The sequence below is a fragment of the Temnothorax longispinosus genome, chromosome 2 (assembly GCF_030848805.1).
Source record: "Temnothorax longispinosus isolate EJ_2023e chromosome 2, Tlon_JGU_v1, whole genome shotgun sequence".
NCBI lineage: Eukaryota > Metazoa > Arthropoda > Insecta > Hymenoptera > Formicidae > Temnothorax > Temnothorax longispinosus.
In genome coordinates this window covers 2,323,734-2,346,977 of record NC_092359.1, presented here as the reverse complement: position 1 = coordinate 2,346,977, position 23,244 = coordinate 2,323,734, and the positions used below count along the sequence as shown (strand labels likewise).

At 43.8% G+C, this 23,244-nt stretch overlaps 1 protein-coding gene across 5 annotated transcripts in view; it reads right to left on the bottom strand.

The window, feature by feature from the left end:
- Mef2 (myocyte enhancer factor 2) overlaps positions 1-23,244 on the bottom strand; it is a 69,277-nt gene that overhangs the window by 7,041 nt on the left and 38,992 nt on the right. For 2 of the 5 annotated variants that reach the window (XM_071771054.1, XM_071771050.1), the window contains exons 2-5: positions 2,967-3,083; positions 2,197-2,400; positions 1,171-1,329; positions 64-199 (exon numbers count right to left, since the gene is read on the bottom strand). In XM_071771054.1, coding sequence (XP_071627155.1) covers positions 64-199; positions 1,171-1,329; positions 2,197-2,400; positions 2,967-3,020 — 553 coding nt within the window. In that variant the 5' untranslated portion in view covers positions 3,021-3,083. Of the gene's footprint in view, positions 1-63; positions 200-1,170; positions 1,330-2,196; positions 2,401-2,966; positions 3,084-16,551; positions 18,257-23,244 lie in introns of those variants that run through there. The other 3 variants (XM_071771051.1, XM_071771052.1, XM_071771053.1) reach the window with 3 other exon arrangements.

The window sequence follows — 23,244 nt, the reverse complement described above, 5'->3', positions numbered from 1 at the left end:
CGCAAATTTCTTGAAAATATCGGGAATTTGCTGTTTCAGTCTTCTGTTACTAATTAAAGCTACCTGAATCCGTCTCAGACGATGATGGACGTGGAGAAATGCTGGTATGTGCCATCTGTGGACTAGATCCAAGAAGAGATTCGCCATAACTGTTCACTGGTACAGATACCGGTAGCGTATAATTCGATTGTCCCATTGTCTGCAATCACAACAGACACAATGCAAATTAATAGTATCTGTAGTGTAGATATATATGTATATAAGCGTTGCGCCGAGCAGTTCATAGCAAATTTGCAATTTGCTATTGTTCTGTCTTAACTTTGTGTAATATAATGACGCGTGTTGTATAATGACACACTCATATCTGATTCTTTTCATACATACACAGCGAAAATAGTATTATAAAAACAACTGGATAAACAATTTTAATAAAATAAATATATAAAATAAATTTCTTATAGAGAAATTCAGATTCTTTATTGTTTGTTATTCAAGCAAAAATTAATTCTATATAATTATTCTCATTTTAAATCAATTATTAAAATATAATCAATTCTTGCCAATAAATTATGAATTGTGTATAATATATTAATTTTAAATATTGCACATAATAATAAATATATAATAAAAGATAATAATATATAAAATATTATCGTTGTATATATATATATATGTGTAATTGTATAATCTATACACATATCTCGTATGTATTTTAAAATAATGAAATATTTAACAATTGCTTTAACATTTGTTGCAAAAACATTGTCGCGAAGTCAGGAAAAAATCGCATACGTTGTTTTCTATAGAAAAATAAACATTTTGAATAAAATATCATATTTACATATTACTTTGACAGAAATAAATTTAAGATGTTAAATTGTTTGTCTAGTCTCCATACAAGTAAAATTAAATGACAGACAGAACTGAGTTCTAAATACTTTTGATAAGATACTTTGAGAGATTCGACGTCTTGGAAATCACATAACTTATAAAATCCTATATTCGTATTCCGTAAAAATTATAAAGATTTCAGACAAGCAAGTTAATTGGCAGCAAGCGCTTTGCATAAATCTAAATAATAAACGTAATAAAGAAGAAACTGTAACTTTTTTTGCATAAACATAAGCTCGACCCGATGCAATTGACATTTAACTTGATTTGAATATTTACCCTGCTGCCATTGTGCTGATGCCTCTGCATCATCATCTGAAATTCCTCGTCGATCTTCGTGTATTTGGCCTCGGTGCGCGGGGTAAGATTGTATTCGATCGCGTCCGGTTCCGGGCTCTCTGGAGACATGGCACCCTTATGCTCCTTCTTGTTGAGCGCCTGCAAGTGTCAGCAGACAGGTTCACGTGACCACACCGCCCGAGGGCACTCAACCTTCACATGCACGTTAATTTAACACCAAGACGCGCGCTTCTCTTATCCTACCCGGTTTACTCTCGCAATTACGCTCGCGTAGGAAAAGAAAAAGGGATCGCCGCGTCGCTCCCATCGTGAAGTTGAAACCGTGTCCCGCGATAGATGGTATCGACATGAAACCGTCGATTTTATAATCTTTACAAATAAAAAGGAAATATGTGCAAAGAACGTAAGTCAGTGTTCTAAAACTTTCCGGTCATCGTAAAACAGCGACACGCATTTGTATGTGTGTAAACGTGTCGGGATGTAGGTATACGTGTTGTTTTTGAGAATATTATTTCTTTTTTAAAGTTTCTTTCAAAATCGACGATTTTAAATGTCGTGACATCTGACCGATTAATTAAGCCACAGATTAAAATTCTATTAAACCAAGGATCGCCCGGATCACATCTGAAAACTGGCCCTGCTATTCCTTCGTACCCCTGAAAGAGAACCCTTTAACACGCAATAGCGGTGCGAAAGAAAATCTAATCCGTGTTCTAACATTGAAACTGTCGAGGATCCTTTCCGTTCCGGTTTTTGTCATTTGCGATTCCTAGTGAGCTTCTTCGATACACCCTGTATATTCGACACACCGCTGTCTTGACCTTGGCATATATTGCATATATACATATTCAGAAACGTGTGTAATATACATATATATATATTCCTTTCTTCCATCGGGAGAGAAAAAGAGAGAGTTTAACGAAAAATCAGCGACGACGTCAATACTTCGATCCTTGGCGCGTCCTCGTTCATCCTGAGAATCGGTGGCGGATAAATGGGACTCACCTCGATAATATTCTTGTTGGTGAGGGACTCGTGGGGTTCGTTGTACTCGGTGTACTTGAGGAGAACCTTGTCCATGTCGGTGCTCGCATACTGGTACAGCTTGTTGCTCGAACTGAAGATAATCAGCGCGATCTCGCAGTCGCACAGTACCGACAGTTCGTACGCCTTCTTCATCACGCCGAATTTCCGCTTGTTAAAGGTCACCTGTCGCATATAAAAGCAGAGGTGGGGGGTTTGCATCGAAGGTGAACGTCAGCGGGGTTTCTCGAGCCATTAAGACTGCTAAAAAGTTGCAGGCACACCCGACGCGAATATTAATTCGTCGAATTGTTAATTACCCGATCAGTAACGTTACGTAAGATCGCATCAATAATAATTAGCAGGTCCGATCTTTTTATTCGCGTTCTTATACGTTTCTTTCTCCTTACTCCTTCTCATCTCGCGAGCGTAGATTTATTTTAAGGAAAAAAAATGTATCTCTAGAGCCGTGTTTACCCGAGAGACGATTACATTAATTATGCATCATTCTATATTTTACATAGAGAGGCAAAAAATAGAATTAAAACGTCTATTTAAAATATCGACTTGTAAATCCTTTCGTTATTTTTTTGCAAGAATGTAAGACGGAAACGTATCTCTGCCGTGCGTACGCTTTAATTTTCTTGGTTGTTACAACTCCCGAAAATATGTACCAATTGCAATTAGCGCCAAATCGCTACATAAAGGAACGTCGTCTGCCTTGTTTGACCGGAATAGGTACTTGTAATTACCTGACGATTCCGTTCGTCCGTGATACGTGAAATCTGAATCTTCTTTCGACCCATTGTTGCACCACGTCTTGAATAAGAGGCAAGTCTTCGAAATCAATGGATGGAATATTAAGAACACTGCAACACACAAAGAGAAAACATTTTTACTCCCTTGGAAATTAAAATTATATTTTATGATACATTACTAAACAGTGTAAAAAAATCGTGAGAGTATTTATATGTAAAAACATCGAAGTTTTCTTTTTCCCAGTGCTAAAGCGAATATTAGAAAATCAGTACGTAAATATTTATACTTGTATCTTGCAGAATACAAGTCGCCGAGTATTTAATTCGGGAAAAATATTTTTCGCGAGAATTTTAAACAAGCTAGAAAAAAAAATAGAAAAAGTTACCGAGCAGCGGAGAGGGACGTTTCGCTTTGAATTGAAACGAATCCCGTCGCTCGGGTTTGCTCCTCGGGATGCTACGGGAAAAGGCTAGCAGCGATAAACAAGCGCGACAGTTCGCGCGGAGAGCGACATAACTGGACCGCGCTTTAAAACCTAATATTCAATGGAAACTCGCGCGCGTGTCACTTTCATGTATCGATTACGATGCCGTGCGTACGAACAAGTTCGCAAAGCGCCGGCTGGCGTGCATGCTGGCTGCAGAGAGCCCACGGACCGGCAAACAAAGTGTCGAATCGTTTACCACCAGCGAGATTGTGGCTTTCAAGCGGAATAAAAGGGAACGATGTCGTGCGCGACGTTGTTATGGGCGGAGAAGGTGTTTTTCAATTGCAATTGATAATTGAGCTACCGCCGCAAGAGCGACGAGCTAATATAACGGAATTTTTTAACCAAGTGTTAAGATAAAACGCACGTCCATTCTGCAGCAGGTATTCTTAAAAAAAGGAAATATTTATCTCATTGTCAGTTCTCGAAGAAATCTGTCGCGGAAAAATCACAATTCCAGGTAGCGTTACTGATGACTTATCGTTAGTGAAACGACAATCGTAAAGGTAACCAAAGCGATCGAAAGCGATTATTGCGATTTAAAAAAATCAAATGATTGGCATCCAGTGGGGGTTTTTTTTTTTAAGAAATTATCTTATATAGAATTATTTAAATTCGAAAAATTTGCAAATTGCTTTGAAATATAGTTTCTTTTTTCGAGTCGTTCAGTCTTCTCCTCTCAGCTTTTTACATTCAATTTAATTCGCTGTTATTAACGTAATATCTTTGATCGACGCTAGCTTATGCTGTTTACTTATTGCGTCAATATACTGTTTCATAATGCGCTGTGTGTGTCCGCGCATTATTTTTTTAATACAGTAGTTAAATATCAGATATACCTACTCCGAGTCATCAATTTTACGCTTTTATAGATGTTGCTCATTCTCCGCTATTCAAAATGCCGAGCTGTCAATCGTATCAATTCTTAATGCGTTGTCCAAAAGAAGATTTGTCATTATTATTGCAATACAATTCTAAAAACGCGCAACGACAGACGATATAACGATGGACGGTAACAAATTAATCGCCCCGCGATATTAGCCGCAATATACTATAAATACGGAACTATTACGGTACGGCGTAGAATTAGCCACAAACGCGACCGAATTAAACTGTTTCGGGCCCACAAATAAGTTCGTCGGTGTCAAGAGAGAGGGGAACTAATTTAAGCCGATGGGTGTGTTTTTACGGGCAAAAAATAAACTCTGGGTCGACGGATTTTGCATCGCGATATCAAATCTTTAACTTCGCGCAACATCAAGCTTTTCTCGCGTAGCGTGCCTTCCAATTAACTCGAGACTCCTAAAACGCAACTACGTAGAACGCACAAAAGAATAAAAAGAAAAGAAAGGGACGGAAGAAGATTTATCAGAACTTTTCAACAAAATCCGTGAAATTTTACACAAACGACTTGTAAAATTTAAAAGTCCCGTTAATCGTTTACCTTACTAACCCGAGATAACTCGTTTTGCAGAAAGATACCCATATAAAAAATATTATTCCGAGATAACAAGATAATTGAACTTTTTTCAGTAACTAAACAACAGAAGATATACAGCGTGTTCAAAAAGAAAATGTTAAGGCACGTATATTTGTTTGTAAAATCTGGCACCAGGTTCTTTTCAGCGAAAGCACCAAAAAATGTTTGTCACAACTTGCCAAATTTCGGAATTCACTTCAAAATCTATTTGACAATAAGATAAATGATAACGTTATTTGTTCGCTCATTCTGAAGATTAAATTATTAAAAGCCTGCCGTTTTTTCGCCGAATTATAGCTCGAGAACCATCAGAGTTTCGATACCTTTGTTAAGAAAAAAATATTGACATTTTTTTAAGTAACTGCTATTTTTTTGTAGTCAAAAAATTGTAGAAGAAACATATCATTGAAGGTTTCCTTTTTCGCGATCACTATTACGAACTGTCGAAAGACGGAGCTTGGAGCAGCGAGGAATTCGAGAGCGGCATCGAGATGCTGAAGGGATCGCGGCGGCGGCGCGAGAGAAACATTCCGGCGGAGAGACGTAGCGGCAGCAACGAAAACTCAACCGCGCTAATCGCCGAGAGGACGATGATTCATCGTGCGTTATAATTCAAATGGCTTTTCCAGCCGCGCGCGAACGCGTGATGCAAAATATGCGAAACGCTACGATTCGCGTCGACAATTTTATTATCGGTGATTGGCACGATCATCGCGGGTGATCCCCCGACGTTCGTTCACCTTCGGCGATTTTTCGCGCGTTTCATCGTCGCGCTGGGACAACGCGAGGGACGCACGTCCAGCTCCTTGGCGTCTTTCCGGTAAAAAAAAAAGGAGGAAACTGGACCCTACGGGCACGGCGCTCGCTTTGTTCCTTCGAGTGCATTTAGTGCGCGAATGCGGTTTAGAAATGGACGCGCGCCAGTATTGCGCGGTTTTAATGAAATATAGAATTTATAAGCGCGACAATCAATACGGACTGTTATCGCGTTTTAAAAATAAAAATAGGTCAAAATAAATCCAAACGGAACAGCGGAGTTTAATCAACGAGGTTTATTCAACGCGTTGTGAAACATTCTAATATCGAGGATGGACTTTGTGAGATAAAAAGAAAGTCGAGAGTCTCCCTATTTTGCTTGCAAATGATTAAGATTAAGGATAAACGCGACCTTGCGACCAGAATCTTCGATTTATGTACAGTTGACAAACGGTGAGGAAAATTGGAGACACGTCGATCTGTTAAAGAAAAAACCGGGTTGACCGCTTATTAAAGATAATCGGCTAACGGTGCGTGAATATCAATACGTTCAGCGTAACGCGATCGTTAAAGAGGATAGAATAGATAATTGCGAATCGTACGATATGGAGCGGAAAGCAGATCTTGCTTTTTCCCCTATGATGTTCGGAAGCATCGGTGGCTAGGTAATTGAAGCAATTAAAAGGACCTTTGTATTCGTACGCGCATAGCGTACCGCGATTGGCAATGACGTCAGCTGGGAAATGGAAAGCGATTCCTTTATCTCTCGCAACCATATGCCGTATCGTGGCAGATAGCGTTAATTGCTTCGATCCATCGCTAATGCGGTGAAAATATAACGGAGAAATACAATCTTCTCCCCCCGGTCTGAGAGAAAAGTTCGTGGGGCCGCCCTATACCGGGCGATTTGCATTCAATAATCCTTGGCAACCGCGCGGTTTGAATAAAAAGTTCCGCGGGAACATGGGAAATGGGATGGGATTTATTCGGCCCCGTTTGGAGTTTTGCTAGAACTCCAGAACTTGGAAGAAACTGAATCGGCGAAACCTTGCATCTCGAATTTGATTTGGCTCTGTTCAGCGGAATAACTCGCTCTTGTAACATATCATCCGATTGTATCCGTTGTAAAATCATAAGCGTTTGATAAACGCGAAAATACATATATTTTTCCGATGACCTATGTCTCTTTATCGACACGCTATATTCGTGAGAAACGATCGACAGTCGAGCGATGCGTGTCTCCCGAGGCTGACGCGAGGGTGGCGATTATTACTTCAATGCCATTACCGTGTCCTGAATGTGTAATACATGGTACCTACTGTGCCCTAAATTGCGTAATACGCGATCGATGCGGCAGGTATGACGTTCCTTCCACGCGTCGAAAACTCCTCTTTTCGTCCTCAATAGTTAAAGAGGCCTCCCCCTTGTCCGCCCGTCTATATTAAAAAAATACGGCGCCGTACACGTTTGCCGCACATTTACATAAAATTGAGACGAAATTCGTAACAAACATCGATATGTGTACAATTATACGTATAACGACATGAGTCCGAGTCCGAAAAGTTTGCTGAAAAAATAAATGTAAATTCGTACGTCGCATAGTTGCATTTTACTTTCAATTAGAAATTAAAAATGTTAATGAACGATTAGAAATTCTAATAGACATGTTGATAAATTATTAAAATAAACGAAAAATGAACTCAGCAGTTTGTGATATTTTCCCAATTATAATTATTCGGGCATTTATTTCCACTTGTCAAGAAAGAAACGAACAAACACTGATACACAAACAAATTTGTAAATTATTTTTATATCTATACACTTAAAATACACGGACGCGTACGTTTATCTGTGCGTCGTCTGTTTCTAACAAAACAGACTTTTGTGAAACTGGCGATATTTAAAGTACATCAGTGCGAATACTTGTGGAGTTAAAGAGAGAAGAACAATTCTGCGATATAGACGTAGAGATTCGTATTGTTATCTCATTGTGCAACGCGCTGTTCGATAAAGCAGCCAATTGGCAATGTTGTGACTCAAGAATTTTATCGCTATTGATATGGGTGAGTGACGAAGGTCACGTTCAGCGAAAGGATTTTTGAGTTCGCGAAAATGTAGATAGTCGGGCAAGATTGAAAAGATATACGGCGCGCTCTACGATATAAACACGTGTCTGTAATTTGGCTGTGTAATATTACCATGCAAACGATCGGCCAGGGAAATAACGACACGAGTACATAATATAGCTACTGATAACGACGCGCTTATTTGCGTACACTTCGTGTTTTATTTCGCTCACACTTTTTTCCTAGGCTCCGAAGATGTCTCTTTGGCATCCTTAACAGCAATATTTTCCCGAAGAAGATAAGAATAATAGTGATCAAGTAAAGAGCAACAAAGTCGCAATAATATTCCAGTTCGATCTTTTACGTTTGAAAAGACGATAATTATTTATAACTATGATTTCGCGCGCGGCGTTGTGCCCCGCAAATAATTTGGTCCAAATTAAATAAGTTCCCAGCAGAGCAGAATTGCAAACCGTATTACTGACGTCGTTCACGTTCGCTGATAATTTCTGCATCAGGCAAATAGTTAAACACGACGAGAACAAACGTTAATAAAATTTATGGCATCTCCCCCATTTCACGCGCATGAAATTTTTATGTGTTTCATACACGAAATACCCTACATAAGAGTGTAGTAAGAAAACAACGATTTTATCTGCCCCCACTTTCCATACAGACGTTTAAAGGCTACGGTCAACGTGACGCTACAAATGCTTTGAAGCGTTCTTCTTCTCTTTCTTTCAATGAAGAAAAGAGAAGAAGAAAAGAACGCTCCAAAGAATTTGTAGCGTCACGTTGACCGTAGCCCATGTCTCTTGTCGAAAAAAAACTTTGTTTATATAACGGATTTTTTTTTCGAACAAGGTATATGGATTACATTGTAAACAACTATAAAGGAAAGCCGTTGCTCGCATCCCGCGTGAGAAGCTAATGAATAAGTCAGTTTCCTATTCGCATACGTGCTAAACACGTACACGCGTTCGAGTGCCTTGTATACATGCCTTGCGGCATGCGATGCAATGTTCGGTCGACGCGATACGTGGTGACGAAGGGAAAAGCTCTCGTGGAGGGATCCGATTATACGCGGGGTGCACTACCCCACTACAACCTCCGTCACCGTCACCACCACCGCCGCCACCGCCACCGCCACCGCCACCGCCACCACCACCACCACCACCATTCGTTCGCCGAGCGATCTGCGTCAGAGGATCGATTTCTCGGCGGCGCGGTCTCGGCCGGCTTCAATAGCGGATTTGAGAAACAACGAAGAACGATAATCCGGGATGATCACAGTGCAGACCGGTCGGTCAGCCGACCGGTTGCCGGGAATTACACGCCCTAAAGTTTTCCCGTCGGTTGAACGACGAAGAAGGGTTGTTGCCGGCATACGCGAGCAGGCGGCGCGTTAACAGGTTGCGACAAACAAGGAGTGGTCGTGGTGTATTCTTCAACCTTGCACAGGTGTTCTCCCCCTGGCCCCTATCCCACCTTGCGCGCGCTGTCCTACTGCGAGTAAAGCTTGTGCGAGAGAGAGAGAGGGGGGGGGGGAAGAGAGGGAAAGAGAGAGAGAGAGAGTGGATGTGGTGAGCCACATACGCGCACACACATAGACCCGGAGAGCCAGTAATGTCTTGATGATAGAGAAGCGCGATTAATCGAGGCGTGCGAACGGAAGCCAATGGCAGTTGGAATAGCTGCTACAATCTACCGTCCGTTCTGGAATTTTCATTTTCCACGAGATCGCCACGACGTTTCTCGATCGGCGCCGAGCAGCTGCCGATCGATCGGACTTCATCGATCAGCACGAGGATGCGATTAACGTCTCACCGATTCATAAATACGTGTGCGAGCGAAAATAGTATATTATACTAGTGTATTGAGCATGCATGAAAACATATGAATACGCATATGTATCCGTTTAACTCGTTAAATGCTTATCAGGTAAAATAATGAGGCAAAGAAAAAGAAATATCGATTAGGATTAAGAACAAATAAAATATTCATGAATATAAATTATACTTAAGTATAATTTTTTCTGGCACAAGATAATGTGAAGAAGATTAATAAGCCAAACGCCAATGAAAAAAAAAAACGCTCCAAGAAAACGGGCAAAACGCGTGATAGGCGGATAACGGGCGTAAGACGACGCGGACGAAAGCGACTCGACGATTACTCGCGAGGAGAAATCACCGATCGATCCTCGCTCTCGCACGTGTATAGAGGCCGCAATTTCGGCGGTAACTCTAACGGTTCAATTACAGGCGCCGGTGGCCCGAAAGCTGTTCAAATATTAATAAAATTTGCATGCGTTATCGGAGACGGGATCGCGCGGAGTCGAGAGCTCGGAAACGGCAACGCGATACATTCGTCGTGCCTCTCTTCGCGTATATTTTTGATCGCGGCAATACACCGACGCGATACATCACGGATACGTTATGTAAGAGAGAAGATAGAATGCAACTGCTAAGCACGAATGACGAAGCGCTTCGGAGTCATCGTTTGTACTTGCTCCTCGTGTTCTCGTCGTATATTCGATGTACCGTGATACCGCGGTGCTCGATGGTATAGCTACTCGTCGCGTGATTATGTCGCGCAACCGTCCTTCTTATAAAATTAATATGTAAAGTTAATGCAAATCAGGCTAATTAATCTCTCATTTACGCGATATAATCGGAGAATGTTAAAAACTCGCTTAAAATATAAAGCGTACAATTATCGTGTAATTGATGTATATTTTCCGCATTTTTGTCTTCAGTTTTAGATGTGAATACCGTGAGTGTATCTCCAATTATATCGCAAGATGGTACTCGCATTTAACTTTGAGTTTAAGTTTGAGTAATTTATTTGTTTAAGATCGCCGACTATCTTTTTTTTCTTAGTTAATTTTTCGCTACGTTCAGACTCAGATTTTCTTTTCTAATTTTTATCAGTTTATAACTTACATTATATAGGTAGATAAAGATCATCGATGAATAAAGGAAGTGTCGCGCCGTCTGATGGTCCATCGCGGTCCCTTTCGGACGTAAATCGGAGATGAGAGTGACGTCGCGATTGTAACCCGCGCGATTAGATCGCGTCTCGTGCGTGCGCGATTATGAAACGCGATCTTGATATGAGACGCGGTGTAAATTGAAGCGCGACGAAAATAACGGGGTAAAACCGGTGCAGCGACGCGCCGCGCCGCGCCGCGTTAATTCACGTAATAACGACAGATCGCGTGTTCGCGATGAATGGGAAAAGCTTTAGTAAATATAGTCCGTGGGGGTGTTAGAATTAGAACGGCGAGTTAAAGCCAGGGTTTTTACGTGTACGCCGGCTGCCAGATATAGCGGCGAAAGAATTAGGTAGGTATTGGTCGCGAATCTCTGTTGTTTACGTTTCGAAAGCGCGCGCACGAACGATCGAGTGGGCGAAACGTTTGTTGATTCTCGCCTAAGCGATATAAATAAAACGCGCGCATGCTAAAACCAACATTTAATATTTACACTTCGATTTTATTGAAGGAAAAAAAATGGGAAGGGACAATTCTACAAATCTCGAAGTGCGGGAAATGAGATTTACTTTTCTACATTCCTCATTTGACTCTTGATTTTATTGATTTGCATTCTTGGCATGAAGAAACGTAAATACGTAAATACATTCATAAGTATAAGTGTTAATTGCAAGCTATATTAAAATCTCTCAACGTCCGCACATAAATTATCTTATCCCTGAGATTAAATTATGTTTCCAGTGCGCGTCTTACATACAAAATATACACGAGATATAGCGTGCCTCCTTAATTGAGAAATTATATCTATAGGAAAGCTTCGTGATCTTCATAATTAATAAACTAAATCGAGTGTTGTTATATGTCACCCATGATTTACGTCAACTATTAAGTCTCGATATAAGAGTTATTATCGATTAACCGATAGAAAATATCGGTTTCAAAGAAAAAAAAGATTTCAAGGAACTTTCAAGGAAGTTCAACATTTTGCACGAAAAAAAGTCTGATGAAGTCTCACACTTTTTCCTATCTTTTATAAATAGCAATAATTAGAATATAAGCAATGATGGTTCTTACGGACTGATACTGACAATGAGTTAACCCGGGAACGGACGCCTAATTTTTTTTGCACAAATGGTCTAGGGTGATTTTTATACCAATTAAAAGCCATTGTTATTAATTACATATTGCATATGTTTAATTGTTCTATAATTTATTAGTATTTAAGGACAATATGTACATAGATTTACTCAACTTTTTAAAAAAAAAGTGAGAAAAAACAAAAGAATATTAAAAACGAAAAAAGCACATTAAAATTACTGTAATCTTCATTTTTTCGATATCTGGGGTGTAAAATTCACTCCCGTCCCGGGTTAAAGAACTACCGAGAGTCACGGCGGATGTTCAGCGAGGAAATGGGAGCGTAAACATTCCCCCGAGTTCTCGTGAGGACAATGATTTCTCGGCGCGTCGCGTCGCTATCACCGTCTTGCCACCTCGGAGCGGAATCGGCCGTTCCGCGTGTGATCGATCGGTGCACGTGTGTGCTCCCCCCGCGCAGTAGGCACACACAGCCTGCTTTTCCAGCATCGTGAGCGAGGGGAGAGGGAGGGAGGGTGGAGATAAATTATTACTCGTGTGCGGCGCGAGTAATGAATGAAAAGCGGCATAGCGCTCGCGCTCGCGCGTCCACGAGCTCGCTACTATATATCCCCCTACGCTATCTTTACCGCCGGTTATACGGCGGATAGATCTAGGAAAGACCTCGCTCGACGTGTCTCTCGCGATCGAATTCGGTTTATTATACAAGAGCGTACACCGGCCACCCGGAGTGAGGGTCAGCGACCAGCCAGCCTGCCCCGGCCTATACATCTCGGTACCGAGACACAGTGAAATACACTGTGAAATATAAAAAAAAACCGAGCGAGCGTAATAATATTACGACGATGTGCACAATAAGGTAATATTAGAAATGAACCGCCGGATAATTTCGCTGCGCGCGCGACAGCTGAATCGTCGAGAAGAATTTGCGCGCGAGAGATCGATCAGTCGTGGGGAAAATTAGAGTTTTGCTCTCTGAGCGGGATAAGGTTTAAGTGTAGAATGCTAAACAGCTGTTCAAACACCCTATCACGGACTAATTCTTCGGTTAACGGTTTGGAACAAACCGGATGTAATGTAGGTCCATTATATTATCGGTAGGCATTATAGAGTATCGCTAATAACGGCGTATTGAAACGGCTATGAAAATATTACGTCATAGCTGGTGCGACGATACGCTAAGTCGCGAGGAAAACTTCGGCAATCGGGTAATTGAAGAAAAATTGGCATATGCAAATTTACCATAATAAACACACGTGACGTATACGCGTATGATTCCACTCTCACGTTACCTAATACAATATATCGCTTTAAATGTCTCCGTGAAATGTTGCGCAACGCTCGCGACCTTCACCCCGGAGACGAAAGGGGGGAAAAAAAAGAAACTGAAAATTATGAAATTCTTATCATCAGAAGGTCGACACGGACCGGGTTCCGATCGAGCGAACGTGCCCGTGTACTTAATCATCGCGCGTCCGTTTCCATCGGCGAGAGCCGGTCGCGGCCGACGACGCGACGCCGACACGTGAGGCTCATTTGCATCTCGTTACGTCGGCGCCGATTAATAATCGGCGCGATAGCGAGAGAGATCGCCGCTTCGGCGATCGGGAGAGGGACGTTGCTATCTATACGAGATGTATACGTCGCACGCTGAAAGCGCGCGGCGCGGCGCGGTGCGGCGCGGTGGTCCAGCTGATAAAACTCGTGCCTTATCGCGGCGAGCGATTGTGTCCCGCGACCGCAGCCGAGTCAATATCGAATTCAAAGGATTATCGCGCGAGATGCGCCGGGGTCGTCGAGGCACAATGAAACGCGAGAGCGAGATACGAAGAGCGAGGTAGCGAGCGTGTGTATAAGAATCGCAGCAGCGCGAACGGGATGTATTAGCGGAAATTACTTGAAGAATATATTACGCCGATTCTCATTACTTCGACGTTACCTTGAAAAAAATATTCGTAGCGACGCTTGAATATATAACCATTAAATTGATTAATAAGAGATCATCTAATCTGTTATTAAAAAGTTGTTACAACACATTCTACAGTGATATATAGAATTGAAGTAGAAAAATATAACTGTTTACCGCACCCCTCTTTCCGCCTCCCGAAGCTGTTGAAGGATACGTAATAAACTTTATCTATCTATCTATCTATGCCTTATTCTTTATATCTTATCCTTGTAGCTGATAATTTCAGACCTACGTCCGTGTGCGTGTGTATACGTGTTACTCGATGGAATCTTCGCTCGACTAACAACTATGCCGGCTCGTTAGGATGTCACTTTGTCGGATCGTTTATGCGTGCAAACTTGCGCAGATTCCACACCGATGCTCGCGCGCTAGATAGCGAACCGATCAAAACGACCATCGATGATTTATGGTATTCCGAGTAAAATAACGCCGGCGCGTGTAATAAAAGTTAAACGTTCTCCCGGCAACGGCGGACGCGGTCGGAAATATTTTCACGCAAAAGGTATAGCATTCGGGAATGAATGTCGCGCTGTATGCCATAGCGCGATAAATTAAAAGATAAAGAAATATTACAAGTTATACAACCGTAACTCGAATTAAAACGGGAGTGTTAACGTTTCGAAATTATGATATTTATCTGTACTATACAGATTAAACTTTGATCGATTGTTTTAACGACGATACTTGTACGATCTTTCGAGACGAAACAGAGAAGTTAGTCTACCCTGAAATATATTGAATTCTTCCACTCCGCGTTCTTCTCCGTCCTGAATAAAATTGTCACGGTGCGCGCGTGTTCTATAGGTGTGATCGAATATTGTTTTAAGGATCTGATTGTTCTAAGTATCTCGTCGTGTGGGCAGGAGATGTAATTTATCACAGAGGCGTGATCCTCGGATTACACGGTGGATACCAAGCGCGCTCTTTTCTCTCTCATGTTCTGCGAAGGGAGGGCGTCTTTAATCGGAGCGAGAGAACCGAGAGCTGGGTCCCCATTATTTTCTCGGTCAACCTAACAAAGTCGATATTGCGACAGAAAAAAAAAAAGAATTAGTAACCCCCTAATCGATGGTTCGCAATCCTAAACAACCTTCGTATACGTTACGTCACTGATTACTCCGGTTTAATATATATACGTAATGTACGTTTTCCTTTACTTTCACATGTGCGTTTGTTTATAAATGACATTCAGATGTACGTTGCGGTTTACCGTGAATTTTTATAAAGGTTTCAAAAATATCTATAAAAATTTATAGGCGTGTTAAATGTACGACGGTACGATAGCAAACATATCGTTAATATAATATGGCCATAATCAAATCAACCTTTATTAGCGGAAATTTGATAGGGGACTAAGAGATTTCAGCGAACGTTAACGCAATCGTTGTTATAGTGTGTGAGAAAGTGATAACTATTACGATTGAAGATTTCGAAAAAATTATATACAACCGAAGAACGCAATGCTGATTTCGAACGCGAAAAGTGCTTTTCTTTATCTTTCGATAAAATGCAGACTTTCCAAATGGTATCTGTATGGAACAAGAATCAAATTCTCAGAAAATCTCTCTCTTCCATTTACTTTTATTTTGCGCCTTTCGCCTATCGTCGGTTTCCATATTACATAGCTGTATGAATTATGTAATATTTAAATTATGTAATCTCGTCGTTTAGCCCCGGCTATAAATTAGATAAAGGTGTTACTACTACATGTCAACGTAAACAATGTAATACCGCGTTCCTCTGATTGTCTTATCAGCGCAGCATTAATTCCAGCTTGAAGAATGATTAAACCGTATATCAAAAACGTGCATTTGTAGAAAACGATTGTCCCACCTTTACAAAATTATTCAATTCTGTTGCAGTGGGTAATCATTCCGAACCGATATTCTAGATTATCAATAAATTAATATTGAATATATCCCAGGAGAATTATACACCCTTGTTAGTCCGATAATTCTGACCGGAGAACGTCAGACCGTGACAGATCTAATTCGGAGTGATTATGAAATTACGACACCTTGAATAAGACAGCATCGCAGATATCGAATTAGGAGCGGAATACTAAAGCAACACGGTGATCGAATTAAGGATCAAGATACGATCGCCTTTACCGCATTATTCGCGATTACCATTCAGTGTCGTCAAATTACCGTTCCCACCACGACAAAACGGTATTAAACGGGGCGCGATTTTTGTGGCAATCCCGCGAGAAGAAGTCCGGTTTGGCGATGATGAAATTACAAATTGTGTCCTGAATTATAATGTCGCGTTTCGGATAAGAAGGCGGAGATTGAATCGCGCGCGCGTTCGCGTGCGGCGGGATCAGAGATCGTGACGTGTGGGAGAACACGAAGATCATCATCCCGGACCAGAGAGAGAAAGAGAGAGAGAGCCTCGCGAAGTAGATCTTGGCCGGTCCAGACCTCCCTCCGCGAGGATCGGCAGTGTCGTGGAGAGTCTCGAAAGAGACGGCGAACGCGCTCTCGGCGAGGCGCGCTCGAGGCGTCGCGACCTGGACGAGGTCCAAGAAGACGCACACGCATACCTAACGAACATCGATAGTGGGGGAGAAAGGTCTCTCGACGGAGATTCACCGTGACCGAAAGAGCGTGTTTCTCCCTATCCTCCCACCCGCGCTCCTCCTCCTCCTCCACCAACCGTCTCTCTCTCTCTCTCTTTCTCACCCGGTTTCTTTCCTCGTCGCCGCGCTACCGCGTTTGGTAAACTCACCGGATCTCGTAGCCTACTGGATCATCAGCGGGGCATGTCGACGACGGGAGTCAGGTCGGTCGGCCGAGTTCCCGCTGTGCCGCGGCGTATCGATCGATCTCTCTCCGCGCGAGACCGTCAACGAGAGCGAGGCCGAGAGAGTAAGCGAGCGAGCGGGCGATCCTCGGGATCGGCGCCGCGACGCGGCGCGCCGCACCGCACCGCACCGCGCCGAGCCACGATCGCGATCTCGCTCGAGGACGTGCGCCGCGTGCGTGTGTCCGTCGACGACGATGATGATGATGATGACGACGATGTTGACGACGGCGAGGACGCGCACCGCCGACTAACTAAGCGAGCAAACGACGCGCGGGTGCCGTCGGATCGCCGAACAACGACGGTATCGTCGTTCGTCGTCGTCGTCGTGTCCCTCTTCCTTCTCTCTTTCTCTTTCTCTCTCTTTCTCGCTCACGACGTTCGGCCGTTCTCCAGAACGACGTCAATGGTCCCGCGCGCGCGATCGATATCTCCCCACACCGTGATACAGCACCCCCGCGGCCGCCTCGCGTCGACGGAGTGACGGGAAAGAGAGGCGAGAGAGATCGTGAGACGGCGCGATCGTTCGCCGATCAAAACAAAACTTCCCGCTGCTGCTGCTGCTGTTGTCGCTGCTCCTCCACCTCCTCCTCCTCCTCCTCCTCCTTCCTCCTTCCTCTCGTCCTCCTCGCCGGATGCTGATTCTCTCGCACACTAATTCGCGTCGTCGATACCGCACGCCGAACCGACAGGCACACTCGCGTGACTCTCTCTTCTCTTTCTTCCCGTCGTGTCGTGTCTTTCTATCGGCGATCTCCCTTTTCTTTTACTTTCCCTCTTTGGCACACTCTTCAACAAGACTACTCTCTTCCTCGCTCACGCGGTCCGTCGGCGACGATTCCAGCTCTCGCTCTCGCCGTCGCGATCCGTGTCGAAGAAAAATCCACCGCGAACGTTCGCCAATTTCATCCGAGTCGAGTCCCTCCTCCGCTTTTGCCTCTTCCTCTTCTTCGCACGTTCTCGCTCTCTCTCTCGTTCTCTTTCTCGCTTCCTTCACCTTCGCCGTGAATCACTCGCAAAAAGGGCGCACGATTATATTTATAGGGACCGTGTCTCGGTTGATTGCGTGTCGCGGCGCGTGAATTATTCTTAGGTCGTCGTGCGTGTGTGCACGCGTGCGTCGGTGTCACGCTCGGCTCCGATTCGTGCCGCGCGCGCGGTTAAGATAGGTTAGCTTTTATCCGCGACGTGGATCGCGGGGGACTAGATGCGTTGACTAGATGCACGGCGTGATACGGGCGCGTTCTTTCCTAAAATATACTTTTTTTTTGCTCCGAAACGCGTGACAGTCCACGACGACGACGATGGCCGACGGCGAACGGCGAGGCGAAAAGACGGCGGGCGAGGACTCCGACGGCGTAACACGCGCGGACGGCACTGCTTCTCCTCTCTCTACGCTGCCAGAGCGTATTCAAATTTAGACACGCGTCGTCTCTCCGCGACTCCGACGGGTGCTGCCCTGGCGCACACAGTCGCGCGTATGTACGACGATGCACGACGACGGCGACGGCGACGGCGGTGGCGGCGGCGGCGACGGTAGCCGCTTGCGGTGAGCTTGCCGTGAGGACGGTTAAAAAACCGGGGCGGTCGCGCGCGCTTCGACCAGTTCGCCCCGAGTTCGCGGTCGAGCCTGAAATAAAGATTTGAGGAAGTCGCGCTGAGAACCGAGCGAGAAGAGAGTGTGCGTGCGTGCGTGCGTACGAGCGAGACGGACGGAGGTGGAGCGCGCGCGCGCGCGCGCGGGAGGAAGAGAGAAACAGAGAGAGCGCGGAGGGAGCGAGAAAGAGAAAGAATGAAGAACTGAGGGAGCAGGAGGGGGGAAAAACGAGTCGCCGCGGCTGGTAATCGTGTACCAGTCGGTCCACCTCGCCTCTGAAGTTCGCCACGGCGAGCGGAGATACGTCGGCCGCGGCGCGCCCGCTCATTGGTCGATAACGCCGCGGACGTCAGCCGACCGCCGTCCAATCGCGCGCCGTACGCCGCGCGCGCCATCTCGCGCCGCTCATTGCCGGCTCGTCGCTGGCTCTCGGCGCGACGACGTAGCGACGTAGCAGCGTCCCCCTCGCACTCGCGTGGCGCGCCGCGCCGTCGCGCGTGTTCTCGCGGTCGGCGGCGATGCAGCGACAGCGAAACGCGTGCGCGACGCGATTATTTCGCTCGGAGCAACGGAGGAACGGAGCACAGCGGCACAACCGAAAACCGCGCGCGCGCGCGATTTCGTTTTTCTCCTTTTATCGCCCTTTTTAATTAACTATGTTGATAATCCTGGCCTGACCGTAGTTTCGTCAATCGTCCTTTTAGTAGAAAAAATATGCAAGTTATGAGGAAAGAAATGCATATTAAAGTTTAATATCAATGTATTCGGTCTAATTCTTCATAAATCGTGCGTAAATTTTTCTATTGCGGTGCTAACGTGCGATATAGAGAATTAAGAAACGAATAATAAAGGAGAGAGAAACATTTGTCTCCTCATATATTTATTTGTGCAAAGACTCGCTGATGTAAGATGCGATAAATTTATGCAAAAATTATATAGTTAGGTAGATACCATCCAATATATGTTCCATTGCCTTAAATGTGCAATTTTTCATAACATTCTGAATATTTTCCCTTCTGGATGGGAAAGAAAGGCCAGAGAAGGCTCTTTACAGATGTATATTAGAGTCGCGCGTTTGCAGTTGAAACTTCATAAGAGAGAGTACACGGAGCATCGAAAAGTCGCTTTGCATATATCCAAAGCTGCGCATTTTTAAGGGTCAACTTCCTGCTTAATAACTATAGAGATATTAGAGATTCATAATAAAGTTTGGGAGACGATGAAAGGCACGAATGCAGTTATAGTTTTGGAGAAATTGCCCCAGCGTAACGATCTCTCAAATCTACGATCGCGCGAGGATTGCCCAGAGAAAATCGATACGCAATAAACAATCCGCGCGCGCGCGCGCACGATTCCTGGTTATCGTTTCGAATGCAATCTCGCGACGCACGTGTTGAAGAATGATTAAGTCCTCTCACGGCGTAAGCGTTTTCCTCGATCGGCACGCAAGGCAAAGTGCGGGAGAGCCCCGATACCGCAAGAAAAATACTTAGCGAAAAAAGAGGCAATTACGAAACGGAGTTAACAACGAGTGGCGATTACGAGCCGTTACGTCGCGGTCGTGTGCACGCCGATAGGAAGAGGAGACGCCGCGCCGCGTGCGTCCCGTCCGTGCCGTGTCTCGTATATACGCGAGGGAAAGAGAAATGAATATATAGGAAAAAAAATAGCGGGGAAACGGCGCTTAAACGTCGCATTTGGCGTCAGTCGATGCGCGCGATTCGACCGGCGTGTTTACGCAAACCGGTAGCATCCTTACACTTTATTAATATTTCGCCCGCCAGAAATACCGCGGCGGTGTACGGTTCAAGAATCGACCTGCGTTTTATACGGAGCTCGGCGCATTACAAAGTGTGTATATGCGCGCCTCGGAGTCGACGAAAATAACAATTGTGTTATAGACTTGGCCGTACGCGAACGCGCGGCGACTGCCCGAGTCATGCACCGCGGTATGCAAGTGCACGATTCTATTTAAGGCGTTATCCGCGCTTCCGCTCAATTTCCGCGTAACATTGTGCGAGACAGGTGGCTCGTTCCCCCCTTTTTTTGGTTTCGTGACGGTATCCGATCGAAACGAGAGGCTGGACAGACTGATCTCTTAATGACCCTATCATTATCGCTGTATTGTCGTTGCGCAGGTACAATATATGATAAAAAAGCTGTCTTAACGACACTGTCATTAAGAACTACAGAATAGGGGTACAGGACTGATTCGCGACAAGATCGCTCGCTCAGACTCTGGGACTTTCAGCATAATCCGAATGTTTCGACATTTGTATTCAAGCTCGCGATACGTTCACGCGTATAGCATCTAAGATAATCGTCGAAATAGATGAACGAAAAGTAAGTCATTTATTTAAATTAAATTCCAGTTCGTGGATTAGTTAAATTGGCAAGAATCTAATATCGAAAGGCTGCGATATGTTAATCTCATTAAAATATCTCCTGTAGAAAATGTCATAATTGCAATCAATAATAATCCGTAGAATGTTTATTTATTTATGTATAAATAGGATTAAAAGAGGGGTACCCTTCAGTAATTATAATTATACGTAGTATTATACGTAGTATAATTATAATTACATCAGCAAAAGACGCAGCAAATAAGATGCTGAAAGAAGGATATGAGAATAACAACATTATAATAACCTTAGAAGTTAAGAGTAAAGATGAGATCTAACGAGAAAGAAGGCAATGAGATAATAAACGTTTAAAAGAGCTTTAGAGAGACATAATGAATATAGAGACTAAACAATTCATAAAACTAGTCTGAAAGACGAGCGAACGTCAACGGTGATATTCAGTACCACAGCTTGCGAGAAACCCTAAAGGATAAAAATATCTGCATGGCGGAAAATGATCCATTTGTCGGTCCTCTGATGAGAGGAGAAAAGAACAGACGATTTAGAATAGTACGTTGACAGTTTTCGAAACCGCGCGATCGACATTCAAAATTCGATGTTCCGATTTCCACCGGAAATCACATCCGAAATTGACGTCGATTTGCTAAGGCGATATCGAGCGTCGCGGTTAACACGTCAGTCGGAATCGCCGACACTCGCGCGGTCCATCCGTCGAGGAGCGTAGACGGCCGATAGTCACGACATATAAAATCTGTCCTGACAAATATATCAAATCGCCGCGAAAATAGCCGCGCGCACATTTCAGCCGGATTTTACGACACGTCATTAAAAATTTCGGAATTGCGCTCGCGGACAACCGCGCGGAGTTGCGAGTCGGCAAACCGCTTTTTTTTTTTCATAGAATAAAACCAGGGCGAAATCAATACAGTAAAATACGAAAATTGTAGAATACAGATCAGAATAGTAGAATGTTAGACTTATTGATATAACAGAACACGCGGGCCTCTCCGTAACTATATATATAAATCCGCGGCCTCGTGAAAATCTGGAATATCAATAAAATACAACAAGTAATTTTTTGTCGACAAACGCAAACTAGTAACGTATACAAGTAACGCTTGTCATTTAAAAAATGACACCAGTCATATAGAAAGGATTATTTATATAAGATTTTCAGAGAGATCATGACACACGGCCGTGCTGCGAGAATTATTCGAGTCGATCGCGGACTGGCATCCGTTCGGGATGCCTGGTTTAAACCCCTGACAACTCGTGCACAACTGTTGCACTGGCCTGGATCGTACAATAAGACGGAGGATCTACGAGACGGAGGGAATATTCGTGTCGGATATTCGTCGACGTAAAAAGCTCGCGCGGGAGCCGCGCGGTGCCTGTCGATATTTAACGAATTATCGCCGGTACGGGGGTAAATATAAATCTACTCCAGGTCGGATCGTAATGTATTATGCATGAGCTGCAATGTAGCTGTACCCCTACAGAGGTTGGACAACCTAACCCGTCGAGAAAGAGAGAGAGTGTGTGAGAGAGAGAGAGAGAGAGCACAGGCGAGTGCTCAATATGTCCTGGCCTATCGATCTCGCGCCGAGCGAGCGCGAGAAGACACGAGAAACGGAAGACGGATAAGTAATTAATTAGCCTAAAACGGGTCCGCGCCGCGGTCGACGATGATCGTTCGCACTCGGGAGATGCATTCAGATACGCAACGATGTTTGGCGTAGTGGGCAACGAGGTCGACGGGTTGCGCCGACAGGGGCAGACTTACTCAGTGGGGTACCTGGCTTGTAAGATTTTTTATCAGAATCGCGCACGCAATCACCGATCAGATATCTCTAAAATCCCCACCAAAATTTAACGTCGGATTGGATTACTTAAATCGACTATTTTAAAGTAATACTCCCATCTATATATACATGTATATTATCGTGTTTTAATTCAGACAATATCAATTATCCTAAAATTATTTTATTAAGACTGAAATACGGCGAGGAAATTGCTCGGAGATAATTCGTTTCTCCGACTACATTAATTCCGTTTATATCTTTCTTTTTCTCCCAAATGTTAATACAGAAATATCACACGATAGCTGAAAATTGCAAGTAATCCGTGTTTTTGGATAATTACATGCGTGACAATTACATTCGAATAATTATATGCAGCTGTCAAAACATCTGATTCTCTATACAATTAACTAATATACACTTCTAATGTGTGTAAATTCTCATATCTGGAATTTTAACATTTATTTTTTACATATATAAGGGTTTTGATATAGCGCAAAAATGTACAGCGTTGCTCCGAACATCGTCGAGAATATATACAGCTCGTACGGGTACGCCGTGTAAAATATCGAAAAAGAATGTCAGACAAGCGGTGCTCGGGCGAACAGGGATATTTAATTAAGCGGCATAAGCTATGCATGGCCGTCGTGCGAGATGAAGCGAACCGATGCGACGCGCCGGATGGATCGACTGCTGCACGTTCCTCATGGTGACACTTTCGTGGAAGAAAATATACCTATCCATTCAGCTGGAAATGACAAATTAATGACGAAGCACGGATAATAGACGATTAACTCGGTTATGAAGTGCATTCGAGAGGAACCATTCGTGAAAAATAACGTCGCCTTTTGCTCCGCCA